Genomic DNA, 24,774 nt, shown 5'->3' on the forward strand with positions numbered 1-24,774 from the left:
GTCTAAAGGAGACCAGTTTTATTGCTTCTTTAATCACAACAACAGTTTTCAGCTGTGCTAACATAATTGCAAAAGGGTTTTCTAATGATCAATTCGCTTTTTAAAATTATAAACTTGGATAAGTCAACACAACGTGCCATTGGAACACAGGAGTGATAGTTGCTGATAATGGTCCTATGTAGATATTTCGTTTAAAAAATCTGCCATTTCCAGCTACAGTAGTCATTTACAACATTAACAATGTCAACACTGTATTTCTGATCAATTTGGTGTTATTTTAATGGACAAGAAATGTGCTTTTCTTTCAGAAACTAAGATATTTCTAAGTGGCCCCAACCTTTTGAATGTTAGTATGTATATATATATATAGTACCAGTTAAAAGTTTGGGCACACCTGCTCATTCCAGGGTTTTTCTTTTTTTTCCTAAATGTTCTACATTGTAGAATAATAGTGAAGACATCAAAACAATGAAGTAACAGATATGGAATCATGTAGTAACCAAAAAAGTGTTAAACAACTGAAAATATGTTATATTTTAGATTCTTTGCACACTCTTGGCATTCTGTCAACCAGCTTCATGAGGTAGTCACTTGGAATGCATTTCAATTAACAGGTGTGCCTTGTTAAAAGTTAATTTGAGCAATTTATTTCTTAATGCATTTGAGCCAATCAGTTGTTGTGACAAGGTAAGTGCTGGTATACAGAATATAGACCTTTTTGGTGAAAGACCAAGTCCATATTATGGCAAGAACAGCTCAAATAAGCAAAGAGAAATGACAGTCCATCATTACTTTAAGACATGAAGGTCAGTCAATCTGTAAAATTTCAAGAACTTTGAAAATTTCTTCAAGTGCAGTCGCAAAAACCATCAAGCGCTATGATGAAACTGGCTCTCATGAGGTCCACCACAGGAAAGGAAGACCCAGAGTTACCCCTGCTGCAGAGGATAGGTTCATTAGAGTTCACTGCACCTCAGATTGCAGCCCAAGTAATTGCTTCATAGAGTTTGAGCAACAGACGCATCAACTCATTAAGTCAACTGTTTATCGCAATCGGCTTTATTCAGAACATATGACACTGACAATGATTAATTTAGTCATACAATGAGAACGTTTTGTTTGCAACAGGCTAGCCTTACTGTTAATCTTTTAAAGATGTGCAATTACTGCCTCTTGTTTTGTTGGTTTCCATAGATCTCAGCAGACAGAGTTGAGAGTCCTGATGACAACCTGGATCAGACTCGCTTGTTTTCAGACCACAGACAGGTAAACCAATATTAGTGGTTTGTAGTTGGCTACAGGTATTGTGTAGTTGGCTACAGGTATTGTGTAGTTGGCTACAGGTATTGTGTAGTTGGCTACAGGTATTGTGTAGTTGGCTACAGGTTTTGTGTAGTTGGCTACAGGTTTTGTGTAGTTGGCTACAGGTATCGTGTAGTTGGCTACAGGTATCGTGTAGTTGGCTACAGGTATCGTGTAGTTGGCTACAGACACGATCCTTATGTTTCCATACTGGCTCCTTTTTTATTTTACTGTAGGTCCACTGTTCCCTTTATCTTCTTTCCGTCTCCTGGTTCCACCTCTATGCCTGATGTCAGCTTTCATGTGGCAAGTGGCTCAAGAGCGTAATGTGATGCAGTATGGGAAGCTGGAGGAGTTTGTGACTTTGGTGACAGAGATGATTCCAGAGCTGCTGCGCTCCAGGCAGAGGACCCAACTCATCCTGGGACTGAGAGCAAGGGTGAGAAGTGGGAAGGTGGAGAAGGAGTGGAGGGATGGGTGTTCAGAAATTATCTTAGTCCAATGACTATTATTCTCATAAAATCTACTTTCAGATGGTGTTAGAGTTGTTTCGTAATGAAAACCCACCGGACCCCCAGACCATCCAACTTCATTTGGACAGAATCAAAATGTCTTCAGTACATGCTGTGCATGAGGATGTATGTAACTTTCAGTGTCTAAAGTAGTCTGGATGCTGTATCGTTCATTTTACATGCCCAGTCACAGAGTAGAAATGAGTTGGAGTCTTCAGAGTCTAACTTCGTGGAGCTGGTCAAAACCCTGCTCGAAGACCCTTCTGAGAAGAAGCACTTCTTCCAGGTTGGAAATATCCTAATGAATCATAGTTGTCGCTTTCAGAGTCAATAGGACAGCATGTTCCAGCAATGTAAAACTCAGTAGTGAAATGTTGCTTGTTTTACTGTAACTGATGAAAGGCCATACAAAATGAATAATCCAGCAAGGTGTTGGTTTCAACTAAGCGTGTTTTTATTTTTCAGTCTCAGGTGGGGTTCCCAATACGTTACGCCCTCGGTATGACACAGCACTGCAGATACTGGTGTTGGGAGTTTCTCTCCCGACTGGAGGAGCTACTGCCTGTACCAGATCTCACAGAGGTACAGGCTCAATATCTTAATAGCATGAAATCTTTAGATGGTCAGGCTTGTCATGTTATTTCTTCAGTATCACATGCTTAGGGGTGTCATTGTTTTAGTAATGGCACTGTATAAGATCCAGTCTTTGGGAACAGAGTTTCTTGTTCATGCCTGTCCTTTTTATCAACTAAAGTTCAATCCTATATGATTAATGTAGAGACAGGAGAGGAGTGCTTCTTTGATTGAAGACCATGGTGCTTGCCTACGAAGTGGCAAAGGGAGCTGCACCTCCTTACCTTCAGGCTGTGCTCAAACCCTACACCCCAACCCAAGCACTCTGTTCTGCCACCTCTGGTCTCTTAGCCCCTCGCACCCCTACGGGTGGGCAGCTCCCCCGCTCAGCCCAGTCAAAGCTCTTCTCTGTCCTGGCATCCCAACTAAACCTTCTCCACTAACTGTATGTCACTCTGGATAAGAGCGTCTGCTAAATGACTCAAATATACAATCCATGAGGTGCTCTATGATTATGGGGTGAAATATTATAGAACAAAATTAAGTTGATGCTGGATAGTAATGCTGTAAAAGCCTTTGTGAAAACAAACTTCCAGAAGTAAGCAAGGCACACATGTAGTGGAAACATGTATAAGCCTTTGTTTTACAGCTTACGCATGGCAAGAATGAAAAAAACACCCACTTAATATGATGACTGTTCTGTGAGAGAGTGCTGCAGAAACCTTTTTAGTGTTCCTTTTATCCTGTCAGACAGCATCTCGTCTCAGCCTTGCCCCCTCTGACCTGGAGGAGTTCTGGCATTCTGTCTCTGACCCCGAGCACCCGAAGACACTGCTGCAGCATCATAGACATCTGGGTCACTTGAGCAAAAGTGAGTCTTAATAACAGGATATCAACCGTGTGCTCTTCTGTAAATAAGTGGAGTTGCATTTTTCCGTTTCCTTTCCTGAGATGAATATTCTCTCTCCCTTCCTCCCGATGAATTCTCCAACCAGGTCGCAGACAACATCTTGTCCACATTGTCAATTCCTCAAATTCATGGCCTGAAGTCCAGCCTTGATGGACATGAAGGCATGAAAGGGAGCACAGAGGGGTGGAAGATCAACAGTGAGGAAGGAGGAGAGTTGCATTTTGAAAAGAACTTGTAGGATGATGGAAGTAAAAGAAATGAAGACCCTGAGAGAGGATTGAAGGATGAGGATGATGCAAACTGGACTTCCCATCTGAGTGAACCAGAGGTCTCGGATGGTAAGGAAATTCAGAGATTCAGAATGATAGTCCATTTCCACCATGTATTTTTAAGTGGTTTTATGAAAGCCTGACTTGTTACCTAAAGATATTATTTGCGGTTTTAACGCTCCTTGACATTCAGGTGAAAAATCAGGAATTGCTTCACACCGCTCTCCGATTTTACACTTGTGATAATGAATTAGAGTATCAGTTCCTACTTATAAAACCATCAAATATAGAGTGGCTGTGTCTATTGTTTTGGAGAAGGACATTTTTGTGCTTTTGAGAGCACCACACTGAAGGCTGTGTCCAACAATGGCTGCCACCGATAGGGGATACCATTCATTTCAATGGGATGTTGGTTGGCGAGCGACATTAACTGTAAGATGCTGAAACTTGCTAAATAATAAGCTAATGTATTTTTTTTAAATGTCTGGCTGAATGAACAATATACCTGTCCCTAAATCGGGCACATTCAGCATGACGGCAGCGTGCTAGCTCATTTACAACTGGCAGAAATGTCCAAGTGATTCGCATTTGCTGCATCACAATACATGCTGTTCTGGTCCAAGATCTTGGACCCGCCACTCGGGCAGGTCCAAGATTCATTTGGGTCAGGCTTTGTTTGCCCTTCGCATATGTTTTGTAACGCGGATCATGGTACCAAGAACTCCAGGAACTGGGTCATAGAAGGATATGTATAAGCGTCTGAATTATTGTATGTCTACTTTCTGCCTACAGAACTGGCTAGTGGCATGCCCTCCGAGGTCTTCTCCTGCCCCCAGTGCCCATTCTCCCACAGGGAAATGGTGAACCTTCAGCAGCACATCCGGAAGGAACATCTAACAGAGGACAGCAGGAGCCTGGACTCTGGAGGAGCTGAGAACTCACTGCCATCCAGTCAAACAGCCAAGAGCTCCTCTGCCAAGAGCTCCTCTGCCAAGAGCTCCTCTGCCTAGAGCTCCTCTGCCTAGAGCTCCTCTGCCTAGAGCTCCTCTGCCTAGAGCTCCTCTGCCTAGAGCTCCTCTGCCTAGAACTCCTCAGCCAAGAGCTCCTCAGCCAAGAGAATTAATAAGAACACCTGCAAACAGTGTGAGAATGGTTTCAGATGCACATCTGACCTGAAACGACACCAATGTGTTCACACCAGTGTGCACCCGTTCTGTTGCAACCAGTGTGAGAAGAGATTCAAATCGGAGAGATATCTACAACTGCACAACAAAAGTCACGACGTAGAACCGATGCACAGAAGAGTTAGTGCAGCTGTCCTCAAAATACACATACGTACCCGCACCGGAGAGCGGCCTTACTCCTGCTCAGTCTGTGGGAAGAAGTTCAATCAAAAGCACACATTAGTTAGACACCTCCGGATGCACAAAGGAAAGAGACCATACCTGTGTAGTGTATGCGGGAAGGCTTTCTTTGTTTCCGGGGAACTCTTAGTGCACATGCGTTTTCACACAGGGGAACGACCTTACCGCTGTAAACCGTGTGGAAAGGCTTTCAGCCTGCGTCATGCGCTCTCACGTCGCGTAAGCGATGGCACTCAAACGAGCGCCCGTTCACCTGCTCCCTGTGTTCAAAGGGCTTTGCAGAAACTGGTGGCCTTAAAAGACACATGTTTATTCATACCGAGGAGAAGCACCATTGCTGCCACGTGTGGGAAAGGATTTAGTCAGTTGAGCAACATGAGAATAGATTTGAAAACTCATAAAAAAATGTAGTTGGATCTTTGTAAGACTAATGGAATTTGTATGCTATTGTAGTGTTTCTCCTTGAGCTCAAAGCCAAAGTAAGAAAAATATGAGATTGCATTATAGGTAGTGTACATCGCCCTGAGAAGGTTTTCACATTGACTAAGTAGCCATTCTGTTATTTTCCCCTTGGAAAGGTGATCGGTTGTTAAGGAACTTTGGGCACAAGACTTCACAATGACACTGAGGTTTTACTTAGTGCACTGCCAACTGTACTGTACTCTGTGAGCACAGTAGGGTTAACATGATGTAAGCATGTTGTGTAGGCTGGTCTGTAAATGAAGAAGAAAAACAATATTTTGACTGCAACTATCAAGTTGTGCTTTTAATAATCGTTCATGTGTTTTGGGGCAAGCTCCTGATGTATGTTGGAACAGAGTCCTCCCTTTTCTCCTGCATAGTCACCTGTTCAAGTGTCCTTGTCTGAGGAATGTTTATTTTCATTTTCAGTCCCTCAGTCAGGCACCTGATTCCCTTCTGGTTCTTGCTGGGCTTGAAGTGCAATTGGGTACACTTTGTTTCCATTGTAGTCAGACCTGGGTTCAAATACTATTTCAAATACCTCAACTTTCCCCTACATTGTCCAAGTAAGTATTCAGATATATTTTATTTCAGAAGACAAGTAGTTGAATATTTTAATGTATTTGAAAATACTAAAATACACTGAATCAAATACACTCCCATGCATTTTACCCAGGTATTTGAAAATAGTATTTAAAATAAGTGTTTAAAAATACTCTTACTGTTTGTTTTTTTACAAATAGCCATTCAAATAGAAGTTTTGTTTTTGAAAATGCTCAAATACACTGAAAAATGTAATTGAAATACCAGATATTGAAATGCATATTTGAGCCCAGGTCTGATTGTAATAAAAATCACTCATTAATTGTCTGTGGTGACTCTAATTAGTAAATGAACTAATACTACAGCATGTGTATGTATATTATGTACATGATGCTACATTTATTATCCGTCATACACTTAATAAAAACTTTAAGTGTGGGAAAGGATTTACTCGGATGAGCAACATGAGAATATGTTTGAAAACTCGTAAGACAAACCCATTTGTCAGACTGAAGCGATTTTCTTTTACACTCGTGTTAGGTGTTTGTATTTCCCCTTGAGCTCATTGTATTACAGGTCATGTGCAATTAACAAAAATATAAATGCAACAAGTGTTGGTTTCATGAGCAGAAATAAAAGATCCCAGAAATCTTCCATATCCACAAAAGCTTATTTCTCTGAAATTTCTCACAAATGTGGTTACATCTCTGTTAGTGAGCATTTCTCCTTCTCCTTAAAAAGATCATCCATCCACATTTAATTATTTTTTTCCCATTTATTTATACAGGTTTTTCTCAGTGAGATAACATCTCTTTTCTAAGAGAGACCTGGTCCAATAGCAGCAGGGGGAACAACGTTTCAGACAAAACAACTTACTTAAACTAACACATCATTAAACAAAACTATAAACACACATACAATACAACAAAAACATTTTACATTAAAAACTATTCTTGACTAAACAGCTGGCCTAAAAACAATGGCACTCTTCTATGATATAATCATCGATCAAGTGTTTAAACTCCACCAATGAAACTAGATCATCAAATTTTTAAATGTTCAGGAGAGAATTTCAGGACCACGGTGCTAAGTAACTCAAACTATTTCTACCATGACCTGTTCTAATTTTTGGTACTGTTAGAAGCAAATGAGAATGGGACTGTAATTTATATTTATTTACCGTCCAGACTAGAAAATAACAGATTAAATGGCATTTTACCCAATATGGCCTTATAAGTCAGTGTATACCAATGTTTAAGCCTACGCAGGGTCAATGATGACCAGCCAACAGCGCTGTAGAGATCACAATGATGTGTTAGATGTTTTTGATTTATAATGAACCTGAGGGCTGCATGATACACTAAATCAAGTGATAGGTGTGACATATCAAAAAGCTGATTAAACAGCGTGATCATTATACAGGTGCACCTTGTGCTGGGGACACAAAATGGCCACTCTAAAATGTTTTGTCACACAACACAAGGATCTGTACACAAATGTCCCTGTTTTTCCATGGCCTGCATGCTCACCAGAAATGTCATCCATTGAGCATGTTTGGAATACTCTGGATTAAATACGATACCGTGTTCCAATATACAGAAACATCACACCGCCATTGAAGAGGAGTGGGACAACATTCCACAGGTCACAATCAACTCCTTGCACAACTTTGTGCAAAGGAGATGTGTCACAGTGCATGAGGCAAATGGTGGTCACACCAGATACTGACTGGTTTTCTGATCTACGCCCCTATGCTTTTTAAGGTATCTGTGACCAACAGATGCATATCTGTATTCCCAGTCATGAAATCCCTAGATTAGGGCCTAATTTATTCACTTCAATTAACTGATTTCCTTAACTCAGCAAAAATCTTTGAAATTGTTGCATGTTGCGTTCATATTTTTGTTCAGAATACTTAACAATGAAAAGCTGAGATGTCTTGAGTCAATAAGTATTCAACCCCTTTTGTTATGGCCTAAATAAATTCAGGAGTAAAAATTTGCTTAACAAGTTGCATGGACTGACTCTGTGTGCAATAAAAGTATATAATGTTATTTTTAAAAGATTAGCTCATTTCTATACCCCACACATAAAATGATCTGTAAGGTCCCTCCGTCGAGCAGTGAATTTCAACAACAGATTCAACCACAAAGACCAGCGAGGTTTACTGGTGCCTCCGAAAGAAGGGCACCTATATTATTAGATGGTTAAAAATGAAATAAAATGTAGACAGTGAATAGCTCTTTGAGCATGGTGAAGTTATTAATTACACTTTGGATGGTGTATCAATCACTAAAAAGATACAGGCGTCCCACTCAGTTGCCGGAGAGGAAGAAAACCTAAGGATTTCGCCCAACGAGTCCAGTGGTGACTTCAAAACAGAGTTTAATGGCTGTGATAAGAGAAAACAACATTGTAGTTACTCCACAAAACTCATCTACTGGACAGAGTCAAAAGAAGGAAGCCTATGCAGAATACAAATATTCCAAAACATGTATACTGTTTGCAACAAGGCACTGAAGTAATACTGCAAAAATATAAAGTGTGATGTTTAGGACAAGTCCAATACAACACATTACTCAGTACCCATCTCCTTATTTTCAAGCATACTAGTGGCTATATCATGTTATGTGTATGCTTGTAATTGTTAAGGACTGGGGAGTTTCAGGATAAAAAATAAACAGAATGTAGCAAAGCACAGTCAAAATCCTAGGGGGAAGCCTGTTTCAGTCTGCTTTCCACCACACTGGGAAATTAATTCACCTTTCAACAGGACAATAGCCTAAAACACAAGGCCAAATCTACACCGAGGTGATTCTACAAAGTATTGAGCCAGGGGTGTGAATACTTACAGTGCCTTGCGAAAGTATTCGGCCCCCTTGAACTTTGCGACCTTTTGCCACATTTCAGGCTTCAAACATAAAGATATAAAACTGTATTTTCTTGTGAAGAATCAACAACAAGTGGGACACAATCATGAAGTGGAACGACATTTATTGGATATTTCAAACTTTTTTAACAAATCAAAAACTGAAAAATTGGGCGTGCAAAATTATTCAGCCCCCTTAAGTTAATACTTTGTAGCGCCACCTTTTGCTGCGATTACAGCTTTAAGTTGCTTGGGGTATGTCTCTATCACTTTTGCACATCGAGAGAATTTGAAATTTGAATTTTTCATTCGATTCCTCCTTGCAAAACAGCTCGAGCTCAGTGAGGTTGGATGGAGAACATTTGTGAACAGCAGTATATTCAGTTCTTTCCACAGATTCTCGATTGGATTCAGGCCTGGACTTTGACTTGGCCATTTTAACACCTGGATATGTTTATTTTTGAACCATTCCATTGTAGATTTTGCTTTATGTTTTGGATCATTGTCTTGTTGGAAGACAAATCTCCGTCCCAGTCTCAGGTCTTTTGCAGACTCCATCAGGATTTCTTCCAGAATGGTCCTGTATTTGGCTCCATCCATCCATCTTCCCATCAATTTTAACCATCTTCCCTGTCCCTGCTGAAGAAAAGCAGGCCCAAACCATGATGCTGCCACCACCATGTTTGACAGTGGGGATGGTGTGTTCAGGGTGATGTGCTGTGTTGCTTTTACGCCAAACATAACGTTTTGCATTGTTGCCAAAAAGTTCAATTTTGGTTTCATCTGACCAGAGCACCTTCTTCCACATGTTTGGTGTGTCTCCCAGGTGGCTTGTGGCAAACTTTAAACGACACTTTTTATGGATATCTTTAAGAAATGGCTTTCTTCTTGCCACTCTTCCATAAAGGCCAGATTCGTGCAATATACGACTGATTGTTGTCCTATGGACAGAGTCTCCCACCTCAGCTGTAGATCTCTGCAGTTCATCCAGAGTGATCATGGGCCTCTTGGCTGCATCTCTGATCAGTCTTCTCCTTGTATGAGCTGAAAGTTTAGAGGGACGGCCAGGTCTTGGTAGATTTGCAGTGGTCTGATACTCCTTCCATTTCAATATTATCGCTTGCACAGTGCTCCTTGGGATGTTTAAAGCTTGGGAAATATTTTTGCATCCAAATCCGGCTTTAAACTTCTTCACAACAGTATCTCGGACCTGCCTGGTGTGTTCCTTGTTCTTCATGATGCTCTCTGCGCTTTTAACGGATCTCTGAGACTATCACAGTGCAGGTGCATTTATACGGAGACTTGATTACACACAGGTGGATTGTATTTATCATCATTAGTCATTAGGTCAACATTGGATCATTCAGAGATCCTCACTGAACTTCTGGAGAGAGTTTGCTGCACTGAAAGTAAAGGGGCTGAATCATTTTGCACGCCCAATTTTTCAGTTTTTGATTTGTTAAAAAAGTTTGAAATATCCAATAAATGTCGTTCCACTTCATGATTGTGTCCCACTTGTTGTTGATTCTTCACAAAAAAATACAGTTTTATATCTTTATGTTTGAAGCCTGAAATGTGGCAAAAGGTCGCAAAGTTCAAGGGGGCCGAATACTTTCGCAAGGCACTGTATGTAAATGAGATATTTCTGTATTTCATTGTCAATACATTTGCAAAAATGTCTAAAACTAATTTGAATTCAGGCTGTAACACAACAAAATGTGGAATCAGTCAAGGGGTATTAATAGTTTCTGAAGGAACTGTTTGTTGAAATATGGGTAGTATTACCCTCCAGTTCATTCCTTTTAGTCAAAGTTGTTTAACGACTTCACCCAGCTACGTCATCGGCCTCGACCCTTGCTTGAGGAACAATATAGAAGCAATATAGAACAAAATACGTTTTGTTAAGTAAAACAGGTGACAGATCAGCTGAAAAGGAGACTGGAGTAGCACTTTAACAAACAGAAAAGTGCAAGATCTTGTGTTATCCCTGCCATTCAACGCCCTCCAACATAAAAAAAAGGTGCTTAACCTGTTCCATGGCGTGTTTGTTGTTCTATAGATATATGCTGCTTTTCTTACCTTACACATGAGCATCGGTTACACCCATATATATATTTACATGGTCCACTGGCACTGGGTAGGTCTACATCCTTGCTGGTGAAACAGTAAAAGGCATATATTCTACTGGCTTTGGGATACAGTCCTGCATTACTTCAAACACTCAAAGTTTGATTTAATAGAATTGCAAACTTTGGGAGGAACAATGCGTTTTTTCACAAAAATCCGTCCTTCCATCACTCTGCCACTTTTTGGAATCGTACTTTTGGGGTATGTTGCGTTTTCTGTGTTTTATTAAGTCAAATTAGTGATATAGAATAACTTCATCATAGAATACCATCAGAATACAAGTGTTCTCGTTCTGAATACATCAGAACAACATCAGAATACACTTGTAATGAAACAGGCTGTATGAGTGTTGTCATGTTGATGGTTTCCACGATGATGATATTACAATACATTATGTCAATCTATGAATTTTGCGAGTACCTCGTAATGCTTACACTGCCAGAAAGATTTACATCTCATCTTTCTAGTAAAAATGTTTTTATAATTTGCTGAGGTGAAGTCAATTTTGAGGACACGAGCTCAAGTACACAGTATGAAAAAGATATGAAGATATGAAAAATCATATGATTTATTTTCTATTCAACAAAAGTGTGGGCATTGGGCTTGAAATGATTGAAATGCTTTCTAAATATAGTAACAATCAGATATAAATGACTTACTGTAATATTAAACCTTTCTTATACCTGTAAAATATATATAATCATACTTAGTGTTTTATTTTCGTCTGGCATTAAGGCGGCGCTAGTGTCAAATGGCGTTTAAACTAGCGCTCTGCTATTTTCCATCGCTGGCGCCTAGGTTAGTAGTTTACCAGTTTTAGATCAACTGGTTTGCTTGGAAATATTTGAGGTGTGGGCTTAACAAGGTTCGCCAACGTGCGAGTTTCAAGCAGCGATATTGGTGATATTTAAGACTCATAGAGATGGTTTTAGTGGTAACGTAATTGGTTATGGCATTGATTTAGCAAGCGGAGGGGCAAAGTAGGTTAATGAGTAGCCTATAACCAATGTTTTAGTAAAATAACACGAGCAGTCAACAGACTTTCACATTTTTTTAAATTAGTTTTGTCCATGTGACCACTGTGAAGATGTTGGACTCATTAGGTCTATGTGCAATGCACATTTAATATAAGGTGTCAGTAACTGTATGAAGTCAGTTTAGGGACGTCAAGTTATTACTATAGACTGGCCATATCAACGGCGATGGTGGGCACATTTTATTATAACGTTTGGGTCGAACATGCAGTGCATTTTCGAAATGCAAATTGCTCCTATCTATATCAGTGCGAATTCCATAGCCAATGGAGCATGCATTTTCGTATTGTAGCAATGCAGTTTGAAAAATGTGGACTGCAAACATGTTCAACATATTTAGCAAATATGGAGCAGGCTATTTAACAATCTAGGTTATAACGGACTAACATTCGAGTCACTTCCTAATGTTTAACATCCTTAATGTTGGAAACGAACATCATTATTGTGTCATCCAGAGTCACATGTATTTATTTTCCAAGCCATAGCACACACTATTTTAGATAGCCGACAGCAGGTTTTTAAAGGACCAAAGCGTTCGATCTGTTCCGTGTTTACCATATGGAAAACTGATCAAAATGCAAGGTATCATCACAGCCCCAGCTAACTTCCTGCTTTCCAACACATTTTACCATGGGGCAGAGAGAAAAATGTCCAGTTTTATAATGCTATTCTACACATCTTGTCATGAGCCTTGGAGATAATTTTGTCACAACCTGTTTATTCATCAAAACCCAGACACACCCCCGAACCTTTAGTGTTACCGCCACTGCAAAGATTTCCCATTGGGTTATGTTTGTTCAAATAGAGCCCTTAGTAACAATACAAAACTGGCACAATTTCATATAACAAAAATACAACATCATTTCATAGAATTTAAACAAGATAACCTTCACTAGGTCACGGAGGGGGTAGCCTGCATCATTATTCGGGGGTGGAACCTAAACAAGTTTTATTGCTCTAGAACAGGAATTACAGTGCTCTCAGAAAGTATTCACACCCCTTGACCGTTTCCACACTTTGTTGTGTTACAGCCTGAGTTGAAAATGGATAACATTTAGATTTTCTATCACTGGCCGACATACAATACCCCTAATGTCAAAATGGAATTATGTGTTTTTTGTGTGTGTTAATTACACTCAACTAAAATATAAACTCAACATGTAAACTGTTGGGCCCATGTTTCATGAGCTGAAATAAAAGTTCCCAGAAATGTTCCATATGCACAAAATGTTTTATTTCTCTCAAATTTTGTGCACAAATTTGCTTACATCCCTGTTAGTGAGTACACACGAAAGTGTGTTCCAGTTCCCGACGATATCCAGCAACTTCACACGGCCATTGAAAGGGAGTGGGACATCATTCCACAGGTCACAATCAACAGCCTGATCAACTCTATGCGAAGGAGATTTCACGCTGCATCAGGCAAATGATGGTCACACCAGATACTGACTGGATTTCGAATCCAAGCCCCTACATTATTTTAAGGTATCTGTGACCAACAGGTGCATATCTGTATTCCCAGTCATGTGAAATCCCTAGATTAGTGCCTAAGTTATTTATTTAAATTGATTTAAATTAAATTGATTTCCTTACAAGAACTGTAACTCAGTAAAATCTTAGAAATGGTTTCTTCCTGCATTTTACTTTTTGTTCAGTATAATTAACAATGAAAAGCTGAAATGTCTTGAGTCAATAAGTATTCAACACTGTTTTTTTTTTTTAAACATTCAACTAGGCAAGTCAGTTAAGAACAAATTATTATTTACAATGACGGCCTAGTAACAGTGCCTTGTTCAGGGGCAGAACGACAGATTGTCAGCTTGGGGATTTGACCTAGCAACCTTTCAGTTACTGGCCCAACACTCTAACCACTAGGCTACCTGCTGCCCCAAAATTATTATGGAAGCCTAAATAAGTTCAGTAGTAAAAATGTGGGGCAAGTCCAATATAACACATTACTCAGTACCCCTCTCCTTATTTTCAAGCATACTGGTGGCTGCATCATGTTATGTGTATGCTTGTAATCGTTAAGGACTGACGAGTTTTTCAGGATAAAGAAACAGAATGGAGCTAAGCACAGTCAAAATCCTAGAGAAAAACCTGTTTGTCTGCTTTCCACCAGACACTAGGAGATGAATATACCTTTCAGCAGGACAATAGCCTAAAACACAAGGCCAAAGAAACACTGGAGTTTCTTACCAAGAAACCATGAATGTTCCTTAGTGGCTGAGTTACAGTTTTGACTGAAATCTATTTGAAAATCTATGACAAGATCCGAAAATGGTTGTCCAGCAATGATCAGAAACGAACTTGACAGAGCTTGAAGAATTTTGAAAAAAATATATCTTAAGAGACTTACCCAGAAAGACTCAAAGCTGTAATCGCTGCCAAAGGTGCTTCTACAAAGTTTTGACTCAGGGGTCTGAATACTTGTGTAAATTGATATTTATGTATTTCATTTTCAATAAATGTACAAAAAAAAATAAAAAACATATTTTCACTTCGTCATTATGGTGTTGTGTGTAGATGTGAGATTTTTTATTTATTTAAAACAATTTGAATTCAGGCTGTAACACAACAAAATGTGGAATCAGTCAAGGGGTATTAATAGTTTCTGAAGGAACTGTTTGTTGAAATATGGATAGTATTACCCTCCAGTTCATTCCTTTTAGTCAAAGTTGTTTAACGACTTCCCCCCAGCTACGTCATCGGCCTCGACCCTTGCTTGAGGAACAATATAGAAGAAATATAGAACAAAACACGTTTTGTTAAGTAAATCAGGTGACAGATCAGGTGAAAAGTTGACTGGAGTAGCACCTTAACAAAAAATGTGGAACAGCTTATGGTATCCCTGCCATTCAACGCCCTCCAACATAAAAAAGGTGCTTAACCTGTTCCATGGCGTGTTTGTTGTTCTATAGATATATGCTGCTTTTCTTACCTTACACATGAGCATCGGTCACACCCATATATATTTACATGGTCCACTGGCACTGGGTAGGCCTACATCCTTGCTGGTGAAACAGTAAAAGGAACAGATTCTACTGGCTTTGGGATACAGTCCTGAATTACTTCAAACACTCAAATTACAAACTTTGGGAGAAACAATGCGTTTTTGCACAAATATCCGTCCTTCCATGGCTCTGCCAGTTCTTTGAATCATACTTTTTTATTAAGTCAAATTAGTGATATCTGATCTTTGGGGAAACTTCATCATAGTCTTACAAATCATCAGAATACAAGTGTTCTCATTCTGAATACATCAGAACAACATCAGAATACACTGTATGAGTGTTGTCATACTGATGGTTTCCACGATTAAGATATCATTCATTTTGTAAATCCATGAATTTTGTGATGTCCACTTTTGATAATCATGATATTTAATTATAATATACTTCTGTTATTAGCTCTGCTCACATTGTTGAATTACGTCCACTTGTTGTGTATGTACTCTGATTACGCACCATTGTTCTTCTCTATGTGTGTCAACACTTGTGTTTGCACAGAGCTGATAATGGCATTTAACCAAAATGCTTCTCTGCTTTTCACGTCTTTTTACATATATGTTTTTGGGCATTGTCGATATCATAGCTGATGTACATGGAGTTAATCAATCCTCTTTCTATCTCCCTTTCAGAGTCCTGGTTTTAACATATTGTTACTCATCATTTGGGTAAGATCGGAACTTGTTTAGTGTTCATTTGTTTGTATCTTTGTCAATGATATAATCCAATCTGGATAGAAATCCCATCCCGTATATAATCCCATCAGAAAGACACTATGCCGTCATCTATCTTATAGGTGATTGCTGAAATGTGGCCTTCTAAAAAAAAAAAGCCCAGGGGGCTCATGACAATGAGAGTCGGGACCATAGATTAAGATCTAATTTGAGATCACATTTTCTGATTACATTACCATTGTAAATATGGAAATAATTACATTTTGTACTTCTTTTCTGTTTGATTTGACATACTAGTTAAGTGACCTAAAATGTTCATGTTTTCTTCAACAGTGAGGTGAAAAATAAGGATGTCAGAATTCTAGAAGTTTTGGGGTAAGACCATTTGTGTTACTGACATAATAAACAAACATATTTTTGTATACTTCTTTTTGTGAACCCCTAACCCTCCACAACCTCTCCTGATGCTATCATTCAGTATTAACACACTATTAACATTGAACCCCCTCTGAAGGTTGTGTCAGCAGGACCCTGTCAATTTCAGGCCGGAAAACTGTAGTTGTAGGACCCGGGACATGCTCTCCCCACAGGGGTGAGACTCTTCTTTGGTCTACTCTAATATAATAATCTCACCCGATACCACCTCTTTGCAAAACTCACCAACTGCAGCCATTTTGAAAGCAGTACGCTATTTTACAATGTCATTTTTTTGCATGGCCCTTTCAGACTCCTGTATAAGCAGCCGAGTGTGTTAAAGGGGTAAGTTATTATGAATCTATTATTGTTAGTAGTAGACATAGTATCAGTAGGAGAAGGTGCATTTGGAAGTACAGGAAATATAGTCACTATGAAAGAGTTGCTTATGATGCATTGAATATCTCTGGGCGTTCACAAGCTTTTAACATATCTTTTGTTTTTTCAGGCGCACCAATGTGGTAACTGTTACCCCTTGGTTGGCACCAATTGTCTGGGAAGGCACCTTTAATCCCTTGATTGTTGACAGCATTTACAAGCCTATGCACCTCAGCATTGCCACAACTGTCTTTGCGGTTGGCAAGTAAGTAGTCTCACACACGTTAGCCGTCCCTACCAGGATGTCTGGTAGCACTGAGCCTCAAATGTAGAATAACTTTCGTAGTCAGTCATCAAACATTTCTGTAAAAACAAACAATGATAAAGCCTTGCATTCCTATTTTTTTTCTCGTTGTGTTCCCATTTTGAACCATTTCATGTGTCTGAAGGTAGAACTCCGCATATCCAGCAGGCCCAGAGAGAAAATCAAGTGCACGTATAGGTCTACCGCTGGCCAATCAGATACCTCATATCACCGTGTCTTTATAGTTTCCTCGAGCCTTAGGGTGTATAAAGAAGCCTCAGGCACACAGCAAAGTTGATACTGTGAAATTTCGAAACCTGTAAAGTCATGACTAGAGAGACTCAAGGGCACATCGACATATTTTCCACACAGTCTGCTCAGGGATTTGAACATGCAACCTTTCAACTACTTAACCACTAGGCTACCATGAGTAACAACATGAATTGGTGCATGAGGTAGAAATAATGCAGTGCAACTTGAGTTTCGCCATCAGCTGGAAGAATGTCCCCTTTTTGTCAGCAGAGCGAGGGAGAGCGGAGGGATGATGAGTCGGATGAGAGACAGCTTCACTGCTGCTCTCTCCCCTCCTCCCCTCAGAATGGCCCCATCAGATGCAGACTATCAATCCAGTAAAATAAACTAAAAAACAAATGATTATGCTCACTCAGCTGTGCCTCAAGTAATATAACAAATTATATATTACCAGTATGATCATGTTCCTACAGTTTTGAAATATAATTTCAAAATGGTCTGAGAAGAACAGCATTGGAATGGCAATTCAAGCATAGCCCATATGCAGTGATGATAATCTATTGGGCCTATAGCCTATTGCACAAACCACATTGCTACAGAACTGTTTTTCTATGTTAATGTTGTTTAGGCATAGTCACGGGCAGAAGGGGTGCTGAGGGTGCTGCAACACCCCCTGATAAATTGAAAAACATCTTCCTGCGGCCATATTATTTAAGTCATCTTAGTGGTAGAGCTTGGCCTGATGCTGTCAAAACGGGTACTACGTAATCATATTGGATGATAAATAACCTAGCTATGGCAGCTATTAGTCTACTATAGCGCCTGTTGGCTTGGTTGGTTGCTGTCTCTCGTCTCTCCCTCCCTCCTCCCTGTTCCCTGTGTCACTCACTCACACTCACAGTAGCCTACACATAGAGCATGGCCCCTGCTAGACCATTGCTTCTCTTTACCTTTCTCTACCTCCTGGGTACATAAAAATACATGTCACCTGGACCGGTAAAAATAGTTTAAACTTAGTTTGCACTTGCTCTGGTTACCTGAGAAGAAATGTTTAAAAAATGTACAACCCACACATTTTGTTCTTAAATGTTCCTCGCTGTTAAGTTCCACACTTTGACTGCCAACCTTTGAGTGCCTTAGTCTCCACTACACCCTTTTCCCAAACTAGTGAGTCTCAGTCTCAGCAGGCCTACCTCAAAGTTGGAAAATATCTTGATTTAGATTATACAGTCGTGGCCAAAAGAATGACACAAATTCTTATTTCCACAAAGTTTGCTGCTTCAGGTTCTTTAGATATTTTTGGCAGATGTTACTATGGAATACTGAAGTATAATTACAAGCATTTCATAAGTGTTAAAGGCTTTTATTGACAATTACATGAAGTTGATGCAAAGAGTCAATATTTGCAGTGTTGACCCTTCTTTTTCAAGACCTCTGCAATCCGCCCTGGCATGCTGTCAATTCACTTCTGGGCCACATCCTGACTGATGGCAGCCCATTCTTGCATAATTAAGGCTTTTAAGTTTGTCAGAATTTGTGTGGTTTTGTTTGTCCATCCACCTCTTGAGGATTGACCACAAATTCTCAATAGGATTAAGGTCTGGGGAGTTTCCTGGCCATGGACCCAAAATATTGATGTTTTGTTCCCCAAGCCACTTAGTTATCACTTTTGCTTTATGGCAAGGTGCTCCATCATGCTGGAAAAGGCATTGTCCGTCACCAAACTGTTCCTGGATGGTTGGGAGAAGTTCTCGGAGGATGTGCTGGTACCATTCTTTATTCATGGCTGTGTTCTTAGGCAAAACTGTGAGTGAGCCCACTCCCTTGGCTGAGAAGCAACCCCACACATGAATGGTCTCAGGATTCTTTACTGTTGGCATGACACAGGACTGATGGGAGCGCTCACCTTGTCTTCTCCAGACAAGCTTTTTTTTCCGGATGGCCCAAACAATCGGAAAGGGGATTCATCAGGGAAAATTACTTTACCCCAGTCCCCAGTCAAACTCAATCAGCATGACAGAGTGATCTCCAGCCTTGTCCTCGTCAACACTCACACCTGTTTTAACGGGAGAATCATTGACATGATGTCAGCTCGTCCTTTTGTGGCAGGGCAGAAATGCAGTGGAAATGTTTTTGGGGGATTCAGTTCATTTGCATGGCAAAGAGGGACTCTTCATAACATTCTGGAGTATATGCACATTGCCATCATACAAACTGAGGCAGCAGACTATGTGAAAATGAATATTTGTGTCATTCTCATAACTTTTGGCCACGACTGTACATTATGTCATAATTACAGAAAATTGAGTTATCCTCTTGCCATATGAGACGGGCAACTGAAACCTACTTGGTTCTCCTTGTATTTTAGGTATGTGCGCTTCCTGAGTGACTTCCTAGAGACTGCCGAGAAGCATTTCATGGTGGATTTCAAAGTGCACTACTACATCTTCACTGACCGGAGGGAAGATGTGCCAGCGGTGGTCCTCGCGCCCAGTAGAAATGTAACCATCATCCCAGTCCCTGGCTCCAACCGCTGGCAGGAGATCTCCTCCAGGAGGATGGAGATGATCCAGACCGCCATCGAGAACCAGATAGGCAAGGAGGTGGACTACATCTTTTGCTTGGATGTGGACACGAAGTTCCACGGACGGTGGGGGGCAGAAACATTGAGCAGGCTGGTGGCCACTATTCACCCAGGTTACTATGAGCACACCCACGAGCACTACCCTTACGAACGCCGTCCTGCCTCGCGGGCCTACATCCCCGCGGGGGAAGGAGACTACTACTATGGAGGCGCCACCATCGCTGGCTATGTGAAGGACGTGCACAAGCTGACAAAGTACTGCCGCGAGCAGCTGGAGGCCGATGCCGCCAACTCCATCGAGGCGGCATGGCAGGAGGAAAGCCACCTGAACCGATATCTTCTTTACAACAAGCCCACTAAGATTCTGTCTCCGGAATACCTGTGGCAGGACTTCAAGGCCAAGAACAACGAGGTGCAAATAATCCGCTTCTCTCAGGTCAACAAGAACTATGCAGAGGTTCGGCCCAACGTGAAGAAAAGAAAGTAATGCTGTGGCCACTGTCGCATTACGATTCAGGATCTAGGCCAGGGAGGAGGATGCTGCTATTTGTATACATTCAAGGTGGCTGGACCAGTAAACAAGCTTATGTTGTTCCGTTTTCTCTCAATTAGTTTATATCCTTTACCGCTAAAGATGTATTATAGACATGAAGGGCTGTTTCCATGTAGAAATGTTTGTCATAGGAGCAGAAGTGTGGATAGAGGGTGAGTTTGTGCAATGAATGTGCAATTAATACTGATAATACATGATATTTGTGATATTTGTGTTATTTGTGTCATTCTTCGTTTTATATGGCCTAGCCAGTCTCCATACCTGAACCCAATAGAAAATCTTTGGAGGGAGCTGAAAGTCCGTATTGCCCAGCAACAGCCCCGAAACCTGAAGGATCTGGAGAAGGTCTGTGTGGAGGAGTGGGCCATAATTCCTGCTGCAGTGTTTGCAAACCTGGTCAAGAACTACAGGAAACGTATGATCTCTGTAAATGCAAACAAAGGTTTCTGTACCAAATATAAAATGCTAATGAATTACTTAAAAATCCTACAATGTGATTTTCTGGATTTTTGTTTTAGATTCAGTCTCTCACAGTTGACGTGTACCTATGATAAAAATGACAGACCTCTACATGCTTTGTAAGTAGAAAACCTGCAAAATCGGCAGTGTATCAAATACTTGTTCTTGAAAAGGGGGAATATGTGATTGGTGCATACATTTTTTGACTTTTTAATTTATGATATATAGCCATTGCTTCTTGCAGAATAAAACTTACAGTATAAATGCCTCATGACCTTAATTCAGGGGTCTCCAACCCTGTTCCTGGAGAGCTATCGTCCTGTAGGTTTTCACTCCAACCCTAATCTAGCACACCTGATTCTAATAATTAGCTGGTTGATAAGCTGAATCAGGTTAGTTACAACTGGGGTTGGAGCGAAAACCTACAGGAGGGTAGCTCTCCGGAAATAGGGTTGGAGAGCCCTGCCTTAATTCAACGTCTGTACCGCATCAGAATCCAAAATATAAGCTTGTTGTTCTCCATCTTTTGTAAACAATGGAATCGTAAAAACAACAGCACTGTATTGTCTCAAAACATAGTTTTAACTATCATTTTGATGTCATCTATGGTCAATGTATGAGTTTGAGAGCATGTATTGATTTATATTATCCTTTCCCCTCTGTATTACTTGTGACCCGCACAAACACTTGCTGTGGCATCTCCCTTGGGTCCATTCACCATTTGTTTCTTCTCACAGCCGTAACAATGGAGATTGGCAGGAGCTTATGGTCGTTGACACATTTATCTGGACCAGTATAACTGATCTTTTCACAGTGTCTCCACCACTGTGAAAAGTAACTAATGGTGACTCAATGTTCATTTCAACCAGCTTATGGTGAGTTGCCATAAGCTTCTGCCAGTCTTCATTGTCTCACATTGAGACAGAACAGGTTGTCCGTCTGGGAGTGGTCATATATATGTATGTTCTCTTTTTCTGGGTTATTGGCTGCTCTTAAGACAGGGGTTTATGAAAACCTTCACCCTCTTCCAGTTGCATAGAATTGTTGTTAAAAATCTGAATTTACTTACAGTGAATGAAAAGGATAATTCATTCATTTAAATTAGTGTGACTGCAGTGCTCTATATTGGCACAAAGTGATTGGAAATGAAGGACATGGAGACATTTACGTCAGACTTGTTTTAATATGAATATCAAAGGCATCATTATGACCAACACAGGTGCACGCAGGTGCATACAGTTGTGGATAACTTACATACGCACAAATATCATACCCCCCCCCCAAAAGACACTTGTCCCTTGTTATTGTAATGTTGAGAGGTTAGTATATCTTGGGGTATGATATTTGTGCATCTGTAACTTTCTCACTTATCATTATTCACGATTCACTCAGGATCATCCGTAAACATGGTGCCAACCCATTAATGTAGAAGTGTTTAGAAACATATTCTATTCTTATTCTTATTTACAATAAAGTGATTCCGAAATGACACAATACATTATTTACCATTCATTTCTATTGGGCACAAAACTATCTCAAACACAACCAAAACAAAGAGCAAATGTGTCCAACAGAGTCACAAGCTTGATGTAGTCATTGTGTGCTATGAATATGGGAACAAATACTTAACAGTTTCATAATTTAACATACATTTAAGTGAATTTGTCCCAATACTTTTGTCCCAATACTCCCCTAAAATGGGGGGGACTATGTAGAAAAAGTGCTGTAATTTGTAAACGATTCACCCGATATGAATGGAAATACCAAATTAAAGCTGACAGTCTGCACAGTATTTTTTAAAATTCTAATCCAACCTTTTGGAGTATAGAGCCAAAAGAAGAAAAAATATTCACTGTCCCAATAATTACGGAAGGGCACTGTGCATAAGGTATACATAACATATTTCATGGCCCCATGTCCATCAGGTCAGTGTTTATAGACCTGGTGTGGTATGGTGACATCTAGTGGTGTAGCGTGGCCACCGTTGAATACAGCAACTAATCATTCTCAAATTCAATAGAGGTTCATTCATTGTGTATATATAATAAATCTGGAGTCAATCTGATTTATGGTTCATGAGAAGAAGATTTTTTAAAGTATTTTTAGCATTAGCATATGTGCTAACATGCATCTATAAGTACAGTGTGGCTATATTTGTAATGAGCAATAACACATTTTTTATTGATACCATAAAAATCGGATGTAATGAGTCTAAATACAAAATCTGGACTGAATCTGTAAGGCCGTACAATCTTATCTGTCCAATTTGTACTATCTGGCTGCTCGGCCAAACTTATCTGATCTGGCCTCCTGGCTAAACTTATCCTATCTGGGCAGGCGGCCAAACTTATACTATCTGGCGAGGTGGCCGAACTTGTCCTATCTTTCCGGCCAGACGGACTAATCCTATCTGTCCTTCCGGCGAACTTGGCCTATCTGGCCGACATGTCCTCTCTGGCCACCCAGGCTGAATTTGTCCTATCTGACTGGCCATCCAAACTTATCCTATCTGGCCAAACTTGTCTTAACTGACCAATTTGTCCTGTCTGTCCGGCCGTCCGAACTTGTCCTATCTGACTGACTTGTCCTATCGAACTTATGCTATCTGGCCGACTTGACCCATCTGGCCCGGCCGAACTTATTCTATCTGGGCAGCCGAACAAATGTATCCCATCGTTCCGTCCGTGTCGGACTTGTCCTATCTGGCTGATGGGCCAACTAATTCAAACATTTTGCTTAAAGTACACTACTGGTCAAAAGTTTTAGAACACCTACTCATTCAAGAGATTTTCATTATTTTGACTATTTTCGACATTATAGAGTAATAGTGAAGACATCAAAACTATGAAATAACACATATGGAATCATGTAGCTAGCAAAAAGTGTTAAACAAATATTTGAGATTCTTCAAATAGTCACCCTTTGCCTTGATGACAGCTTTGTACACTTGGCATTCTCTCAACCACCGGTTGTGTATATATATTTTTATTTATTCAAATGTTGAAGTCCCCACTACAACAACAAAATACAAAATGTAATTTTGTCCTTGAAACATTTAATTTAAATATTGTAGAATTCCATTCATTCCTATGGAGGAATGCAGAAGCTTCAAAGCCTCATTGGTCAATACATAGCGGAAGCAATCCAGGGTTAATATTCACTGAGTGTACAAAACATTATGAACCCCTGCTCTTTCAATGACATAGACTGACCTTGTGAATCCAGGTGAAAGCTATGATCCGTTATTGATGTTAAAGATGCACTATGCAGAAATCGCTTCACCATTTCCAAGTTGCAAAAATGATAAAAGTTTGCCTAATTTCAGTTTATGTGTCACGTTCTGACCTTAGTTCTTTCGTTATGTCTTTGTTTTAGTATGGTCAGGGCGTGAGTTGGGTGAGTTGTCTATGTTAGTTTTTCTATGATTTACTATTTCGGTGTTTGGCCTGGTATGGTTCTCAATCAGAGGCAGCTGTCAATCGTTGTCCCTGATTGAGAACCATATTTAGGTAGCCTGTTTTCTATTGTGTTTCGTGGGTGATTGTTTTCTGCTGCGTGTCTGCACCAGCCAAAACTGGTTTTCAGTCATTTTTCTTTGGTATTTTTTGTTATTGCCGTGTTCATTTTAATAAATATGGACACATACCACGCTGCACCTTGGTCCTCGCCTTCTCCGTCATACGGCAACCGTTACATTATGTGACAAAACAAGCAAGTATAGTGTAGAGAATAATTGTACCATGTAAATCCCTGTGAAATGTATTTTCCATAATCAAAATACAATATTTTTGATTATAAAAAATATATATATATATATATATATTTTTTTTTTTAAATGATTGGCGTAAACTAATGGACAACAACATTTAGGCTTCTACTTCTAGCTTTTACATACTGCATAGATTTTATGGACACAATGTATTTTACAATAGTTTGTTTTTAATCCCATGCTTCAGCTACCATCAACCCCTCCCATCTATCTCTGAAGCTCTTTTTAAAAATATTTTGCCATATATTTTTAACTGTGCTGTTTCACAAAACTTCTGAACCTATATACATTTTACGGACACAGAATATTTTACACTAGTTAGTTGTTGTTTTTAATCCCACCCTTCAGCTCCACTCAACCCCTCCCATTTATCTCTTAACACCATATTTTTTATATCTATTTGCCATCTATTTT

General features: G+C 39.9%; 1 protein-coding gene and 1 long non-coding RNA gene across 2 annotated transcripts; both read left to right on the forward strand.

The window, feature by feature from the left end:
- Positions 1-3,127: 3,127 nt before the first annotated feature.
- On the forward strand, positions 3,128-4,534 carry LOC124014002. Its single transcript, XR_006834946.1, has 3 exons — positions 3,128-3,258; positions 3,383-3,635; positions 4,359-4,534. It is a non-coding gene; the product is annotated as an uncharacterized LOC124014002 (long non-coding RNA).
- A 6,412-nt stretch (positions 4,535-10,946) lies between these two features.
- On the forward strand, positions 10,947-20,338 carry LOC124014534 (globoside alpha-1,3-N-acetylgalactosaminyltransferase 1-like). The gene is made up of 7 exons (XM_046329640.1): positions 10,947-11,132; positions 15,606-15,641; positions 15,981-16,022; positions 16,162-16,239; positions 16,374-16,406; positions 16,570-16,704; positions 19,364-20,338. The coding sequence occupies exons 1-7, from the start codon at positions 11,068-11,070 to the stop codon at positions 20,064-20,066; spliced, it is 1,092 nt and encodes a 363-aa protein (XP_046185596.1). The 5' UTR covers positions 10,947-11,067; the 3' UTR covers positions 20,067-20,338.
- The last annotated feature ends 4,436 nt before the right edge of the window (positions 20,339-24,774 follow it).

Source organism: Oncorhynchus gorbuscha, linkage group LG25 (assembly GCF_021184085.1).
Source record: "Oncorhynchus gorbuscha isolate QuinsamMale2020 ecotype Even-year linkage group LG25, OgorEven_v1.0, whole genome shotgun sequence".
In the NCBI taxonomy this organism is placed as follows: Eukaryota; Metazoa; Chordata; class Actinopteri; order Salmoniformes; family Salmonidae; genus Oncorhynchus; species Oncorhynchus gorbuscha.